The sequence below is a fragment of the Alnus glutinosa genome, chromosome 10 (genome assembly GCF_958979055.1).
Source record: "Alnus glutinosa chromosome 10, dhAlnGlut1.1, whole genome shotgun sequence".
NCBI classification, from domain to species: Eukaryota; Viridiplantae; Streptophyta; class Magnoliopsida; order Fagales; family Betulaceae; genus Alnus; species Alnus glutinosa.
The window spans coordinates 9,664,143-9,682,442 of record NC_084895.1 but is presented as its reverse complement, the minus strand read 5'-3'; the positions used below and the strand labels follow the sequence as shown (position 1 = coordinate 9,682,442).

The 18,300-nt window shown below is 38.4% G+C and overlaps 2 protein-coding genes across 2 annotated transcripts; one reads left to right on the top strand and one right to left on the bottom strand.

The window, feature by feature from the left end:
- Window positions 1-227: 227 nt before the first annotated feature.
- Window positions 228-3,824, top strand: LOC133880360 (uncharacterized). Its single transcript, XM_062319316.1, has 2 exons — window positions 228-498; window positions 3,206-3,824. Exons 1-2 carry the CDS (start codon window positions 241-243, stop codon window positions 3,809-3,811), a joined length of 864 nt encoding a protein of 287 aa, XP_062175300.1. The 5' UTR covers window positions 228-240; the 3' UTR covers window positions 3,812-3,824.
- Window positions 3,825-5,276: 1,452 nt separating this feature from the next.
- On the bottom strand, window positions 5,277-17,335 carry LOC133880453 (uncharacterized). Its single transcript, XM_062319400.1, has 9 exons — window positions 17,207-17,335; window positions 16,990-17,042; window positions 7,347-8,124; window positions 6,939-7,183; window positions 6,603-6,836; window positions 6,400-6,492; window positions 6,178-6,279; window positions 5,633-6,086; window positions 5,277-5,527 (listed from the first exon to the last, which is right to left on the bottom strand). The coding sequence occupies exons 3-8, from the start codon at window positions 8,116-8,118 to the stop codon at window positions 5,952-5,954; spliced, it is 1,581 nt and encodes a 526-aa protein (XP_062175384.1). The 5' UTR covers window positions 8,119-8,124; window positions 16,990-17,042; window positions 17,207-17,335; the 3' UTR covers window positions 5,277-5,527; window positions 5,633-5,951.
- Window positions 17,336-18,300: the final 965 nt, after the last annotated feature.

The window sequence follows — 18,300 nt, the reverse complement described above, 5'->3', positions numbered from 1 at the left end:
TCTTAAAATAAAAAATAAAAAAATTTAGTTTCATCTAGCTAAGTTGGCATTCTTTCAATCATTGACAAAGGAATCAAGGATTTATATGAAATGAAGTTACTCCACGTGCAATCCCAAGAACTTCTCAATTGCATGTGCAAAGAAGTATCAAGTTTGAATAATGACCGAATGAGGAAAGCTCAAGTTGTAGATGCCATCTTCCGTTCTATCGAGAAAGGAATTTTTGAGTTTATTTTTGGTATGGTCCAAGCAAATCCATTTCTTCAGTGGAGCCGTGGTGTAGACAGGACATCCATATTTTCATTCGCTGTCCTACATCGTCAACCAAAGATCTTTAGCCTTATATACGGGCTTCCTATCAAGAAAAGTATGACAACTTGGGTTGATAAGAATGGCAATACGATGTTACATATGGCAGGAATTATAGGAGATTCAAATCAAATTAATCAAATCCCAGGGGCGGCTTTGCAAATGCAAAGAGAACTACAATGGTTTAAGGTCATCTCTCTCATTTTAAACTTTTCTCATATGCTTGCTTTCACTAATTAGCTAGCACGCTTAAAGCCAAATTGAATTTTATTTTTTAAAATAAAATTTATTTTATTTTCAATATTGATATTGTTTGGGTAATTGTGATTCAAGAGATGAATTAAATTCCTGTTATATTGTATGTGATTTAGGTGCTTTAATTGCAATTAATGCACAAAATATCTAAATTACAAGGTCCTTATAACTTGTAACAAGTAGTAAAATTGGGCATTTTATTTGCGATATAATTACAATAGCATATCAAGTCTTTATCATATAATGATTTGTCTTGATCATTGAAGTGGAGACTTGTACTTAACATGTTGATGCATTTAGAATGCATTGGGTTGGACTACCATGAAAATGCATTCTACAAATAGCTATATATCCCTTGAAAGCATTTCTTAGATCAGACATATCTTAATTTTGAGAAAATGAGTTCTACAAAGAGTTGTCACTTGACGAAGGATTTGGGAGACGTGCGGTGGTAAGATGTGAACTAAAAATAGTGGTTGAAAGTTGGAGACACCTAGATCAGACACATCTTTCGATGAGTTTGGTGGGAGGCTCAAGCACGCTTGGTGTATGTTTGAGTGATTCACTCGGGTTTTGCTAAGTGGGTCGAGTGGACTCAACAGTGGACACCTTTGGATTGATTCGGGACTTTGATGATGGGGAAGGGAGTAGGTTGATGGAAGTGTTATTTTGATTCGTTAGTAGTCTACAAGCAAGAGGGATTTCTAGAACTTTTGGGATCACCAAACCCACTAGAAATAGAGCTGGATTTGCCGAAGGAAAGATGACGAAATTCAAATTGTTGAGAAGACTATGATTAATTTGACCTTTAGGTGAGACTCATAGACATAGTTTGTGTGAGTATCTAGAAAGACTGGATAGCCACCCTGTGTGTTCCCCAATCATCAACAAAAACCTAAATGCTGAAGAAGAACGGTTTAGGAGTAAGATCCATTTTGATGGCAAGCTTATTAATGAAGCTCTAAACATTTAGAATGGTTGCTTAGACAACATGTTTGGTGAGCGGCTTGAGAGATGTTATTTTCCCAACAAATGAAAGGTTGAAGACAGAGGCTAGTTGAAGATAGATGGCGAATATATAGGATTCTAAATGCTTAATTTAGTGCTTACAACACAAACAAACAAATAAAATAATAAATAATGTAAATAAAGTTCAAGTTCTTGGTATTATGATACTTAACCTTTTATAAGTTTAAGACTTTGGATAACTGATGATTTAATTGATATTTATTCTATCTTTAATTCACTTCTTTTTTTCAATTTGTTATATTACGCATTGAGCTTTAATGTTAATATTTACTCTCCCTACCTATAAGGTTAAATTATCTGTCTTTATACTATTATTGTTGACCAATAGGGTATTAAGTTTATAAATTAATAGCTTCTTTTTTACTTATCCCTCTCAAGCGTTATATCAAAATTGCAATGTTCTCCCAAATTCTAAAAAGTTGCAATTGGTACATGAAATGAGTATTCAATTACGAAGATAAATAGTTATTATTAAGAATGAAAGAGTGTGGAATGAAATAGTTATTCATATTCCTTAGTTTGGTGACAAAAGATATGCCATAATTGGAATTGAATCAAAATTACTAAAAATCTCCACATGATTATTTTATTTTTTCTAAAACTAAAATAAAAACAAAAAAGTTTATTTGTTGTGTGTGGACGCAACACCCCCGGTGCCATGAGGGGTGATCGCGACCACCCCAACGGGAATCGAGGGTGGTTTGACGCGAATCGGAGGTGCCTAGGCTATCCGCAAATTCACCGAGGACGCTCGCACCACCCCAAGAGTATCTCGGGGGTTGTGTGGCCACCCCTGGATTTTACTGTGACTTAGGTGGCCAGAAACCCACAACAATTCAACATTTTAAAAAAAAAAAAAAAAAAAAAGGGTTGAATGGTTAAAATAATATATAATAAAAAATAGTTTTTTTTTTTTCTTCAGAAAACGTTGTTTATTTCTTAAAGAATAGTGATTCCTCTAATGAGAGGAATGTATATTCCTCTCCCTAAGGGAAATATGTCCCTATCAAATTAAAGAATAGTTATTCCATAGAAATAGTCATTCTAAGAGTGTATTCCGCAAAACCAAATGGGGCCTAGATTCTTCCATTAAAAACGACGAAACGTAAGTAAAATGTCCATTATACCCTTATCATTTCTTTAAAAATACAATTATGTGCTTCAACTAAAAAAAATCACTAGCCATGGATGGAGACCCATAACCTGGCCATGGGTTTTGCTTCATAGTGTTTTTTTAATTTTTTATGTGATGCGGGGGTATTAATTTTTTCGTCAGATTTAATGTAAAGATAAACTTTTTGTTTCCATCTGTTACCCAGCTCTTGTTCATCTCTTTTTAAGAGATTGGCAAATCCACCATTAAATGTGTGGACCCACATGTGGGTCTCACAAATTGAATGACAGATTTATAAAAGAGATTGATGTGTAACATCTCTCTAATAAAAAATCCTAATGGAGGCGACTATGTAAATGGCTAGGTAGTCTGAGGGATCAATTGAAACTCTTCAAAGTTTGGGTGACATTTTAATTTAGGTGTAATTTTGAGGAAGTATAATTTTTTTATTTGTTTTCAAATAACGTGGGACTTATAAGAGTTAAATCAACAATGCAGGAGGTGGAAAGTTTTTCCATTCCCAGGAGTAAGGAATATACGAACTATGATGGTTTGACTGCTAGGGACTTGTTTACGAAGAACCACAAAGACTTGAAGAAAGAAGGAGAAAAATGGATGAAGGGCACAGCAACTTCTTGTACAGTGGCAGGCGCTCTCATTGTTACTATTATGTTTGCTGCAGTCTTTACTGTTCCAGGTGGCAACAAACAAGATACTGGCTTCCCTGTATTCGTAAATGAAAGATTGTTCATGATCTTTATAATATCCGATACCTTGTCGCTCTTTTTCTCCACAACTTCAGTCTTGATGTTTTTGGGAATAACATCACGCTATGCAGAAGACGATTTCCTTACATCCTTGCCAAACCAGTTGATCATGGGACTGTCCACTCTTTTCTTTTCCATTGTAGCCATGATGATAGCCTTTTCTACTGCTCTTTCAATTATGCTACAGCGACAATTACGAATAATCATTCCTGTCATTTCTTTGGCCAGTGTACCTGTCTTCTTAGTCGTATTGACGCAATTTAACGTTCTTGTTGAGATGTGCATATCAACTTACGGACCAGGAATCTTTGATAGGAAAATGAAGAGGTGGGTATAACTTTATTCATTTTGCTGTAATAAGAATTGGCATACTAGCCAAAACTAACGATTTATTTTTTTTCTTGGACGCATGATTGATAAATTTTCAGTTGGTTTATTTTGCATATTTTGTGATTCATCCGGCTGGCTTTAGATCAATTATTATTATATCTTTTTATTTATTTATTTTTCTATTTTATATTGTTTCGAATATGATATCTTTGATGCATGCATAGCAGCACAAGACCTCATTCAGGTATCGCCGATTCATGGCAGGTACCCCATGCAGCTTGACTTGGAGGTACACTACAAAAAATTAAGTTTTTAATGATTGCATTTAGTGATATGTCAGAGGGTTTGACACGTCACTAAAAGTTAGTGACATGGCATTAGTGACGCTTTTTTAACGTCTTGAAACCCGAAGTCATTAAATTTTCTTTAGTGACATGTCAAACACTGACACGTCAGTATTTGGTGGCATGTCAATTTGTAACAGGTCACTAAAATTCTTATATTTAAAACAATGCAATGCACTTCCCCTAGAGTCATCCTTTTTATATCGACAGTTGAGGTCATGATCTCTGCAGACAGTGAATGTTATTTTTTTATGAGAATTAGAAGTTAACTGTATGCTTAAAATATTACACAAATATACGTACGGAAGACAGAAAATATTACTCTTTCTCAATAGCCAATCCATTATTTTTCAAAATTTCTGCTATGGTAAACGACCGTGGCAATAGCTGCAAATATAACAAAATAAACACATTAACAGATGTACTGCTGCAATGAAGTACTAAGATCGATTTGTCAATTCAAAAAAAAAAAAAAAGGATTGATAACATAAACATGAACTCTGTCAACACTACAAAAATCGCATTAAATAGCCACGTGCAGTTTGACACGTGTACAGTGTCGTACACGTGTCAAACATTTCGACACGTGTAGTTTGACACGCGTATTACGCGTGTCAAATGTGCATGTTACAAACTGCACAATTTGACACGTGTATAGTAATACACGTGTCAAATTTGACACGTGTATTTCAATACGCTTGTCAAATTTTTTTTGACACGTGTATAGGAATACACGTGTCAAATTTGACACGCGTATTCCAATACACGTGTCAAAACATTTTGACACGCGTATTGGAATACGCGTGTCAAGTTTGACACGCGTATTCCAATACGCGTGTCAAAATGTTTTGACACGTGTATCTGAATACACGTGTCAAATTTGACACGCGTATTCCAATACGCGTGTCAAAATGTTTTGACACGTGTATTGGAATACGCGTGTCAAATTTGACACGTGTATTCCTATACACGTGTCAAACTGTTTTTAATTGGAAAAAAAAATAATTTATTTATTGTTTTTTAAAATTTATTTGGGTTAATTAAAATTTTTTTTTAATTTTTCAAATTTTGTAATTTTCGACCACAAATAACGCAACATTTATTTTACCCAAAACCAACACGAAATCATACTACACAAACAAATAATTAATAACATATTCGTTAACAAGCAAATATTTACGAACAAAAAATAATTACACAAAATATCTACAAATCTGAAAGGCGTCGCTGCGAATCACGAGGTACCGTCCCAGGCGTGTTCTCGCCCACCGGCGATTGCTGCGCAATGAATGGTGTAGCGGGCGAAGGTGTAGCGACAGTGGAGTGCTGGCTCAGCTGTCGTCCAACAGGCGACAACGTACCAACCGTTGTCGAATTACCTGCAAATAATATAGACAATTAAAGTATATAATATTACTTGCAAAATTAAAGGGGTAATGAAAACAAATTGAAATTAATTGTCCTATACACAATATAAATCATACCTGCAGATGCACTACCAACGGACGACGTACTACCTACGTGTGCAGGAGAAGACTGATTACCAACACATGGTGCAGGTACTCCCATGGAGGACATGAAGACCTCCATCTCTCGCAAGCGCTGCTCTATGCCGTCGAACTGTTGCACGCGCTGCTCCAACCGGTCATTCCTCGCTCGCTCAGCATGTAGCTCCGCTTGCATCTCTTCCATCTTCCGAGACTGTTCGGCCCAATCCCGAGACGTCCCCTGAGATGGTCCCCCCTGTGACCGAGGCCTATATGAAAAACATGTCCCTGGAACAGGTGTGACGTTCGGCCCAACCTACCGAACCCTCCCTGCATACTCAGGCCTCCCAATCGCCTGTTCGTAAGCGTCGTTCGGTGCCCAACGCACCGTGTCTGCGGAGACGCTTTGCGTGGCGGCTGGATCACTGGCTAAACTCTGCGTCATCCTCTCCTGTACGTCGTCAACATGAAAAAGTCATATATTGAATAATGACATATCACACATAATTTAAAAATATTAGTAAACTAAATCAGTAGCATACGCATAAGACCCGTGTACGGTCGTTCAGGAAAGTGCCGTCCTTCCTTGTGTGGGTCTTCACGAACGACGCGGCGCGAGTGGGGGGCGTGCCAGATGTACATGTCTGTCGTCATGCAGTTGACATATATAACAAACAGATAGCGATAAAAATACTTTAAAGAAAAAGAAAAAGAAAAACAATTACCAACAAATATTAAAAACATAAACATATATATTTAATTACCTCCTCGTAATTAAATCTGGCATAACTTTTAGATCCCGCACAATGGGGTAGGTCATTCCGCTCCCGCAACCTCTTCATCCGTTCAGAGGTTGCCTACGCATTGAACATGAAAATAAACATGTAACAATTGACACACTTAAATTAAAAATAAAATTAAATGAACTGTTATTAAAAAATAGTTGACGATTTTTTGGCCTACATACGATTTTATTCTCTCTGCACCAATCTCTCAGCAGGAATTCTACATCTTCTGCATCATACTCCTCAAAAAATTTCTCCGGCATTCTCGCACGGATACTCTCGGGCGTGTCACCGTCTCCAATTTGTAGTTGGGTTTTGAACCTCGACTTCCACGAGCGGTGCTTACGTCCAATATCATTCCACGCCTCCTGTTGTGCCCTGCGCATGTCTACTGATACAGGTAGATAGAACTCCTCCTGCACATTTCAATCAAAGCATTATAGGTTTAAAAACTTCAACCTAAACATTAAGCTCAAGTTTAATTCAAATAAATAATTAAATTATATTCAGAAACATACCATCAGCGCGTTCCACATTGCCTGCTTAATCTGCCTATTTACCCTCGCCCATTCGTCCCGCATGTGTATGTAGGACCCACTCCTGATCATCTTGCCCACTTCCCGCCGAAAACGATTGCAGGCTCGTCCTACAGGTTGTATAGCAGCATTGTACTGCAATACAATCTTCTTCCCCCTCGGGAGCACCCAGTTTCTCGCTGGGTCGTCAATCACCTCATAATAAATGGTCCCGTCTGGGTTGTACCCTAATGAAAAAATATATTCAACATTAATTTAATTGGTTAACACTAAATAACACACACACACATATATAAACAAAATGTAATCAAATAGTTATTTTTTTCCAAACCAAAAAAAATATTTTGGTAACATAATATGAGTTTTAAGGATGTCTACATATGTACTTACCCATCAACCGAATCTGCCCAGTCCCTATGTGCTGCGTCGCTGGGTCGCCTGCAACCTCCTCGCTAACCTCTCCGGCTGGTGGATGATGCTGATCATCATCTGAATCCATACCCTGGGGGCTACCGGGGGCCAACTGATCGGTACCCAACATCGCAACGTCCTCCTCGTGGATAGTCTGGCTCCCCCCCACATCTGGCATCTGACTCTCACCAGAAAGCGGCATCTGACTCTCACCGGAAAGCGGCATCTGCCTCTCTACATGCCCCGGGCCCTGACTCGCCCCCGATGCTGGCATCTGTCTCGGCCCCAAAATCTGGCCCTGCATCGCCGCCTGTGCCGGTATCTGTCCCAACCCCACAGCCGGCATCTGCATCTCCCCGGTCTGTGACAGTGGAAATCTACCATCCTGCGTCTCACTATCAGGGTTACACGTCGACGGTACACTATACGTAAACGGATAGTACGGCGCATAACCCTGTTGACCCATCCCCTCTCGCATCCACCATCGATAGGCGTTACCCGGTTGGGTGAACCCTAACTGAGATAATGTCGGCGGCTCCGACAATGGAGAGCTGCCAACTCCAGCTGTGCTGGTCTGCCCGTGATCTGACGTGGGCACGGCCACCATACCCGGCAACAATGGTCTATAAGCCCCGTCTGGGTGGTGTGGCCATGCCGCAGTATATACTGGCGTCGAATCAGTGGGCGTGGTCATGGGGGGCACGGGTGGGCGAGGTGCCCGATATGCATAAGGATGGCGTCCCTGGTCCATCAATACCTGCGAACAAATGTAGAAAAATTAATTATAATATTTTTTGTAATATATTTTTAATGAATATGCAAATTATACAACGAAATTTATGCAAATAATAGAAACCCTTATTCAGTTCAAGCGAATTGTACAAACAATTTATATATCAGTCAAGTGTGTTGAGTTCAAGCTAATTATACTCACAAGAAATACATCAATCATTGTATCACAGGAGCTTCAATCGGATCAATGTCGGGCTTGTCGTACTCAAATTCATCATTCGTATCGGGTAGGTCATCAGTGGCTAGTACGAGCGGTACGCACTCATGGTAGGTTGTACCATCCTCATTACTCCCATCCCCCTGGCCAACGTCGTACACGTTGCGCGGTTTGGTCCTAACCGCACAAACCCAATTTGGGTTCCTTTCATCTTCTACGTAGAATACTTGATCCACCTGAGATGTAAGCACGTACGGCTCGTCCTGAATCAGTTCTCCCCTGTGGACGAGGTGATTGAAGTTGACAAACACTAGGCCATACTCGTCTATCGTGAATCCTCTGTCTATCATGGGGTCTGCCCAATTGCACTTAAATAAGACGTACGTAGTCCTGTCATAGTACTCGACCTCAAATATATCGGTTAACTGCCCGTAGTACGTTTCGCCTTCAACAGTAGGAACACATACGCCGCTGTTCTGAGTCCTCCTTCCCACATCATGAGCAAGCGTGCGAAATAATTTTCCATTTACCACGTACCTGTTGTACTTCACCGCTGTCTCCTTTAGCCCTCTACAACGCATAACCAACTTGTGGCCCAATTCCTCCCTACGTTGATCGTCCAGGCCATCGACCTATGTTTTAATTACAAATAGTAAACATCACATTGGGTACTTATATTGAACCCGCATAAATTTATCCAATTTCAAATTTACGACTATTTCCTTACATATGCACGGTACCATTCGCAGAACTGCTCATGATGTTGTGCTTCAATAAGAGCCTCCGTAATGCGACCCCTAGTGCATGATCGCCTAAGCGCGTCTTTGTGCATCCTACATTCAGCGTATACAATTATGTAATAATTGTTATTATATATATTTTATTCGAATTCTGCTAAATATAAGGTTAGGACTACTTACGTCCGCAAATTGTGAAACTCTTCAGAGTTGAACACAATATAACGATGAATCTGGTGCATTATCAACCGGTTCATGGTAACACGCGTGCCCGCTCCCTTGGATCCATCAGGATTTCTCTGAGGTCTATTGTGGAATGTTGGTGCGTTATTCAGATACCTTGAACAGAACGTTATCAGCTCGGTCGCTATGTACCCCTCCGCAATGCATCCCTCAGGAGCTGCTTTATTGCGCACATTATTTTTGAAATTCCCCAGACTCCTGGTTTAAACACATACACGATAATTTAATTGTCGTCAATTAGGATTACAATTAAATAAAAATATTTAATTATATATTACGTCGAATTTTACCTCTCTGCCGGGTACATCCATCTATACTGCACGGGTCCGCCTAGTCTACACTCCCGCACAAGATGCACGACCAAGTGGACCATGCTGGTAAAAAACCCTGGAGGGAATATCTGTTCTAGCTTGCACAAAGTGATACAAACGTCACCCTGCAGTCGGTCCATATCTTCTTGTGATAGCTTTGTTGAGCATATGCCTCTAAAAAATGCAGAAATCTCCACAAGAGGTCTAACCACTTTATCAGGCAATGACTTACGCAGTGCAATTGGGAGAAGCTGTTGCATCAGTATATGGCTATCATGGCTCTTCAAGCCGGAAATTGTACGGTCCTTGAGCCGAACACATCGTGAAATGTTCGAAGCGTATCCGTCCGGGACCCTAACATTTCGAAGAACCTTCAGAAAATTTTCTCTGTCCTCTCTAGACATTGTGTGACAGGCAGCGGGAATATACGTTTTACCGTTGGCGGCCGTGAACGGATGCAACTTAGGTCTCAATCCCATTTCCTGCAAGTCCAGCCGAGCTGCCAAGTTGTCCTTTGTTTTCCCTTTTATATCCAAAAGAGTGCCAAGTATATTGTCCATGACATTTTTCTCTATGTGCATAACATCAAGATTGTGCCGAAGCAAATTGTCTTTCCAATACGGCAATCTGAAAAATATACTTTTCTTCTTCCATATAACATCGGAACTCCCTGCACCCTTCTTCCGCTTCTTCCGTTTCTTCTTCTTACCCGCGGTCTCATCCCCAAACGCAACTCCGTCCAACTGTTGGAGAACCTTGTATCCGCATGGCACAATCGGTGCGCTGTCAAATTCTTCGGTTCCGTCAAATGTCCTCCTGTTAAGCCGCCACAGATGTTCAGGCGGCAGATATCTCCTGTGCCCCATATAGCAAAATTTGCACCCGTTCTTTAAGCGTATAGAACGCGTCGATTGCATACAGCAAGGACATGCCTTCGCACCCCTGTTAGGCCAACCTGATAAATCTGCATACGCTGGCAAGTCGTTTATCGTCCACATCAACTGAGATCGCATAATAAAATTTCCCTTCTTTGAAGCATCGAATGTTCGTACCCCTACATTCCACAGTTCCAGCAACTCATCAATCAATGGCTGAAGGTAAACATCAATATCCATACCTGGTGAGCTCGGTCCAGGGATAACCAAGGAAAGGATGAAGGACGACTGTTTCATGCACATCCAAGGTGGCAAATTGTACGGCACAAGCATTACGGGCCATGTGCTGTGGGATGTGCTCATGTTCCCAAATGGATTAAATCCATCTGCTGTCAAACCAAGCCGGACGTTTCTACTCTCTGCCATAAAATCTGGATGTAAAATGTCGAACGATCTCCATGCCTCACCGTCGGCCGGGTGCCTCAATACGCCATCCCTAGTGCGGCCTTCTGCATGCCATCTCATATGGGGCGCAGTATGCTCAGACATGAATAACCTCTGCAACCGTGGGATGAGTGGAAACCACCTCAAGATCTTCACCAGGCGTTTTTTTCTCGCTGATATGATCTCACCATCATCATCTACATGTGTATCAGCCCTCCACTTAGACTCTCCACATACGGTACATGAATCTAATTCTTTATTGTCTTTCCAGAATAACATACAATCATTACGGCACGCCGGAATCTTCTCATACCCCAGACCCATGCCACTTAGGAACTTCTTCGCCTCATACGTGTTATCTGGCAATGCCTCATCGCAAGGAGGCAACAACTGATTGATGAATTCCAGAATGTCTGAAAAAATCTTGTTACTAATACCTCCAACGCACTTCAAGTTGTACATGTGTACAGTAGCACTCAATTTACTGTGCTTTGTACCAGGGTGAAGGGGCTTCTCGGCAGTCTTTAACAGCTCTTGGTACTTCAATGCGTCCCCGCACGAGGTATCTTCATCAACTTGTTGCGGAAGAGTACTGGCGGCTTCAGGAACATCGTGCACGCCGAAGGCGTCACGCAACATGGCGTGCATGTTATCATCCTGTTCCACGGCGACACCCTCCTGTTCTGTGACATGATCACCATGTTCAGTGCTACGGTCAGCGGCCTCTGTGCCACTGTGATAACTCGAACACTGACCAGGAATAGCGGACCCAGTCGTAGTCTCACCGTGCATATACCACAAATGGTATCCCGGATTCATCCCCCGACCTCCAGTCAGGTGGGCAAGAACGTACTCAGGAGTGTGACGCTGGTTATTTCGACAATACTTGCATGGGCAGTAAATTTTTCCATCGCCGGCCGTACAGTTACGAACGGCAAATGTCACAAACGCCCTACACCCGTCGTTATATGATGAGTACCAAATATTGTGTATTTGGACCCCTTAATTTACATTAGTTAAACCTTTAGCTTTGTTATTTTCTAATGCTTTGGTTAGTTTTAGTGTTTTTATATTTTGTAGGACAATAAGAGAGAAATGATACAATTCAAGCAAAATACAAGGAAATTCGGATGCAGCAGACCAGTACATTTAGACTGATCATAACAGGACCAAAAGATATCCTTTTTGGGAGTTTCTTAGGTCTAAATTAAAGTTCAAGATGTCAGCTTTCCAACGCAACAAGTTTCAGCCAATTTGGAGATGTGTGGAAAAAGATATGGCTGTTTTAATTTAAGTCGTCGGATCATCCCGAAAATCCGGAACCATCTCTCTTATTATTTTTCTTTTGCTTCATCCCTTGTCTCCCCAAAGCTAGAGCCAATACACGTTTTTCTCCACATTCTCAGCCACTTAATCACCTTTTTTTCCACTCAACATCATTCCATAAAACACTCACCACTCATTCCATAAAACACTCACCACTCATTCCATAAAACACTCACCACTCATCTCTCCACTCATACACCCACTCACCCATTCCACACAAACCACTTGGCTATAAAAGGAGACCAAGGCTGAAAATCAAGAAGAGGAGGCATGAGCCTCTTTGTACATAACTTCTTGCTTCTCTTCTTCTTGTAGCTTATTTCTTTCCTTTTGCAACTCTTTGATTTTTATGCTTTTAATGTTTTAAGTTGTAGTTATTTTATCATGTGTAGCTAATATTTTCGTTTGGGGTTGAGGATGAAACCTCACCATTGAAGAGAAACCGAGTTTCTTGCTTGTTCATGCTATTTGAGTTTATGGGTTTGATTTCTCATTGTTCTACTTCGATTTTCTTGAAATGATGTTTTGATATCTCTTGTGGTTTCCGGATACAAGTGATGATGTGGAATAAGTTTCATTAAATCGGTTGCTTGGTTTTTCATCTATCAAAACATTGGACATTCATTGTGCGTCGTTTGACTAATACATTGTTTTATCGGTTCGAATGAAGATATCCATTGTGATTGAATGATACATTGGATGTTTGGATTTCAATTGGTACTCTTTGTGATTTGTGCTATGAACGAAATCATTGAATGATCTAAATGATTTTTTGAAGCAATGTAGAGCATACCTAAGATTTGTACGTGACAACCTCGAATAAGTGTGATGAGCATGAGATTAGGTTGATATGATTTGGTGAGTGTGGATTCCAAAACCCTAGACCCCTTTATTTTCATTATTTTTGTTCATGTTTTCTTTTATCAAAAAAACCCCTAAATTTGGAACTAGGTTAAAATAGGATTAGTTTGAATAGAGATTAATTTTCGCAACACAATTCCCTGTGGGATCGACCTCGCACTTGCATAACGCTATATTGCAAAACGATTCGTGCACTTGCGAGTAATTATTTTAAAACACATCATTATACGTTGTCGTACTCCTAGGTGCTGACATCCAAGACTTGTCCATATTCCTCTGTATAGGGTTAAGAGGACAAGACAAATCATACGTCAAACAAATAAACGTGTAAAAAAGTTGAGCATGTCACGCAACATGGGGTGTACGAATTTATTTCCCTTTTAAAGGGTTTATGGTTAGAGTTTAGGGTTTTAGTTTTTTTGTTATAGTTTAGGGTTTATGGTTTATTAGGGTTTAGGGTTAGGGTTTTTTTTTTTTTATTAAAAAAAGTGTAGGGTTTTGTTTTTTTCCTTTTCTAAAGGGTTTAGGGTTAGGGTTTGCAAGGGTTTAGGGTTAGGGTTTGTAAGGGTTTAGGGTTTAGGGTTAGGGTTTGTTAGGGTTTATGGTTAGGCTTTTTTTTTTTTAAAAAAAAAAGTGTAGGATTTTGTTTTTCTCTTTTCTTTTCTTAAGGGTTTAGGGTTAGGGTTTGTTAGGGTTTAGGAGGGTTTAGGTTTTTTTTTTTTTTGTAGGGTTTAGGGTTAGGGTTTGTTAGGGTTTAGGGTTAGGGTTTGTTCGGGTTTATGGTTAGGTTTTTGTTTTTTATAAAAAAAAAAAGCCTAACCAGAATTTTGTTTTTTTCTTTTCTTTTCTTAAGGGTTTAGGGTTAGGGTTTGTAAGGGATTAGGGTTAAGGGTTAGGGTTTGTTAGGGTTTAGGGTTAGGGTTTGTAAGGGATTAGGGTTTAGGGTTAGGGTTTGTTAGGGTTTAGGAGGGTTTAGGTTTTTTTTTTTTTGTGTAGGGTTTAGGGTTAGGGTTTGTTAGGGTTTAGGGTTAGGGTTTGTTCGGGTTTATGGTTAGGTTTTTGTTTTTTATAAAAAAAAAGCCTAACCAGAATTTTGTTTTTTTCTTTTCTTTTCTTAAGGGTTTAGGGTTAGGGTTTGTAAGGGATTAGGGTTAAGGGTTAGGGTTTGTTAGGGTTTAGGAGGGTTTAGGTTTTTTTTTTTTTTTAGGGTTTAGGGTTAGGGTTTGTTAGGGTTTAGGGTTAGGGTTTGTTCGGGTTTATGGTTAGGCTTTTTTTTTTATAAAAAAAAAGTGTAGGATTTTGTTTTTTTCTTTTCTTTTCTTAAGGGTTTAGGGTTAGGGTTTGTAAGGGATTAGGGTTTAGGGTTAGGGTTTGTTAGGGTTTAGGAGGGTTTAGGTTTTTTTTTTTTTAGGGTTTAGGGTTAGGGTTTGTTAGGGTTTAGGGTTAGGGTTTGTTCGGGTTTATGGTTAGGCTTTTTTTTTTATAAAAAAAAAAAGTGTAGGATTTTGTTTTTTTCTTTTCTTTTCTTAAGGGTTTAGGGTTAGGGTTTGTAAGGGATTAGGGTTTAGGGTTAGGGTTTGTTAGGGTTTAGGAGGGTTTAGGATTTTTTTTTTTTAGGGTTTAGGGTTAGGGTTTGTTAGGGTTTAGGGTTAGGGTTTGTTCGGGTTTATGGTTAGGCTTTTTTTTTTATAAAAAAAAAGTGTAGGATTTTGTTTTTTTTCTTTTCTTTTCTTAAGGGTTTAGGGTTAGGGTTTGTAAGGGATTAGGGTTTAGGGTTAGGGTTTGTTAGGGTTTAGGAGGGTTTAGGTTTTTTTTTTTTTAGGGTTTAGGGTTAGGGTTTGTTCGGGTTTATGGTTAGGCTTTTTTTTTTTATAAAAAAAAAGTGTAGGATTTTGTTTTTTTCTTTTCTTTTCTTAAGGGTTTAGGGTTAGGGTTTGTAAGGGATTAGGGTTTAGGGTTAGGGTTTGTTAGGGTTTAGGGTTAGGGTTTGTTCGGGTTTATGGTTAGGCTTTTTTTTTTATAAAAAAAAAAGTGTAGGATTTTGTTTTTTTTCTTTTCTTTTCTTAAGGGTTTAGGGTTAGGGTTTGTAAGGGATTAGGGTTTAGGGTTAGGGTTTGTTAGGGTTTAGGAGGGTTTAGGTTTTTTTTTTTTAGGGTTTAGGGTTAGGGTTTGTTAGGGTTTAGGGTTAGGGTTTGTTCGGGTTTATGGTTAGGCTTTTTTTTTTATAAAAAAAAAGTGTAGGATTTTGTTTTTTTTCTTTTCTTTTCTTAAGGGTTTAGGGTTAGGGTTTGTAAGGGATTAGGGTTTAGGGTTAGGGTTTGTTAGGGTTTAGGAGGGTTTAGGTTTTTTTTTTTTTAGGGTTTAGGGTTAGGGTTTGTTAGGGTTTAGGGTTAGGGTTTGTTAGGGTTTAGGGTTAGGGTTTGTTCGGGTTTATGGTTAGGCTTTTTTTTTTATAAAAAAAAAGTGTAGGATTTTGTTTTTTTTCTTTTCTTTTCTTAAGGGTTTAGGGTTAGGGTTTGTAAGGGATTAGGGTTTAGGGTTAGGATTTTGTTTTTTTTTTTTCTTTTCTTAAGGCTTTTTTTTTTTAAAGAAAAAAAATGTATGATTTTGGTTTTTTTTTCTTTTTCTTAAGGGTTTAGGGTATAGGTTTATGGTTTTATTTGATTTTTTTTTAATACGGGTTTATGCTTTAGGGTTTAGGGTTTAGGGTTTTAGTGTTAGGGTTTCTTTTTTTAGAAAGTGTATGATATTTTTTTTTGTTAGGGTTTAGGATTTAGGGTTCGTTATGGTTTAAGGTTAGGGTTTGGTTATAGAAAATGTAGGAATTTTTTTTTTCTTTTTTTTAGGATCTAGGATTAGGGTTTAGGGTTTTAGTTTCTTAGGGTTTAGGGTTTAAGGTTAGGATTTTTGTTTGTAGTGTTAGGAATTTTTTTTTTAGAAAGTGTAGGAAATTTTCTTTTTAAGGGTTTAGGGTATAGGGTTTAAGGTTAGGATTTTTGTTTTTAGTGTTAGGGTTTCTTTTTTTAGAAAGTGTAGGATATTTTTCTTTTTTAGGGTTTAGGGTTTAGGGTTTAAGGATATGACTTTTGTTTTTAGTGTTAGGGTTTCTTTTTTTAGAAAGTGTAGGATATTTTTTTTTAGGCTTTAGGGTTTAGGGTTTGTTTAGGGTTTAGGGTTTAAGGTTTAGGGTTAGGGTTTTTAGGAAGTGTATAATTGTTATTTTTTTTTGAATTGTGTGTAAAGTGTTTAGGGTTAGGGTTAGGGTTTTTATTTTTAGAACATATATAATTTTTTTTTTTGGGTAAACTGTAACGGTCAATTTTAATTTTTATCTTATTTTATTCGTACCCATTTTATTTGTTTGTCCCATTTATTATTTTCAAAAGTGTCATCGTTGGTTTATAACGCTAAACTAATATCGGATATTGATTGATTTTGTTTGACTAACAAAAAAACATTGTGGTCCATAATAACACATTCAAAAATATCTATATATATAACTTCTCAAATAAAAACTTAGGACAGAAAAAATTAAAAACAAAAAAAAAACAACATGGCAAAAAAGAACATGGCTTTCAAAATACATGCAGTAATAGTGAAAACAAAAACACAAACTATAGCAATTTAAGCTTACACTAATTCAGCAAAATTGAAAAAAAAAAAAAAAAAAAACAAAACAAAAATTTAAGCTTACACTAATTCTGCAAAATTGAAAAAAAAAATTATAACACAGTCCAAAAAACATAACCAATTATCAATCAAGAACAAATGTCCAAATTATTACAATAAAAATTATTACAATATATATATAGTTAGTATTTCATTTACATGTTGAAAAAAAAAATGAAATACAAATTTAAGGGGAAATTTACTCACTGTCGATGGTAGGTATCTCCTATGAATTTAGGACTCCTTCTATATATATATACCTGCATATTCAGATATACATTATGGAGAAAAAAAAAAAAGTTAGCAAATGTATATATATATATAACACTAAATTTATGTGCAAATAATATTAAGAACATATATATAACACTAAATGGTTAACCGGCGACTGAACCGAGAGAGAGAGAGAGAGAGAGCCACTGACCGGACCGGAGGAAAGGGAACCGACGGCCTGCTCGCGCTGCCGGAGGGACGTCCCAGTAGAGAGAGAAAGAGAGAGAAAGAGAGAGAGAGAGAGAGAGAGAGAGAGAGAGCCGGCTGTGAGAGAGGGAGAGCGAGAGAGCCGGCTGTGAGAGAGGGAGAGCGAGAGAGCTAGAGGGAAGGTCGGTGAGCTAGAGAGAGAGACAGTCGGTGAGAGGGAGAGGTGACCACACCGGCCGGAAGAGCTCGCCGGAGAGACAGAGAGAGAGACAGAAGAAATGAGAGAGAGAGAGAGAGAGAGAGCCGGCTGTGAGAGAGGGAGAGCGAGAGAGCTAGAGGGAAGGTCGGTGAGCTAGAGAGAGAGACAGTCGGTGAGAGGGAGAGGTGACCACACCGGCCGGAAGAGCTCGCCGGAGAGACAGAGAGAGAGAGACAGAAGAAATGAGAGAGAGAGAGAGAGCCGATCGAAATGGGTAGCTTCCTCTGGAAGCTACCCATTTAAATTATAATATACATTTAATTTAATATAATATATATTATATTAAATTTATTAAATTATATAAACATTATATAATATATAATGTTTGGCCAGGTGGCGCGCGGGAGAATTCCCGCGCAGCATCTGGCCAAACAGTTGGGCACGTGTACTTAGTACACGTGCCCAATTGGAGACGTGTATATAAATACACGTCTCCAAATGGTATATATATTTAATATAATATATATATATATATATATATATATATATATATATATATATATATATTTATTATATCTATTTTATATAAACCCATGCAACCTAAGTTCATGCAGTGCATGTACTGCATGTACATGCACTGCATGACCTCATGTTGCAAAGTTTTTTTTTTTTTTTTTTTTTGGGTCTACATATATGCTTCACAAAGTTGGTTTAATTATGCATATAGTACAATATGTCAATTTAGGGTTAGGGTTTACGTACTTATAAGTACACCATATATATATATATATATATAACTCATCATATAAACCCTAATTATAAGTGTATGTATTTTGTATAGCAAAAAACCATAACCCTAACTGTATGTACTATATATAGCAAAAAACCCTAACCCTAAC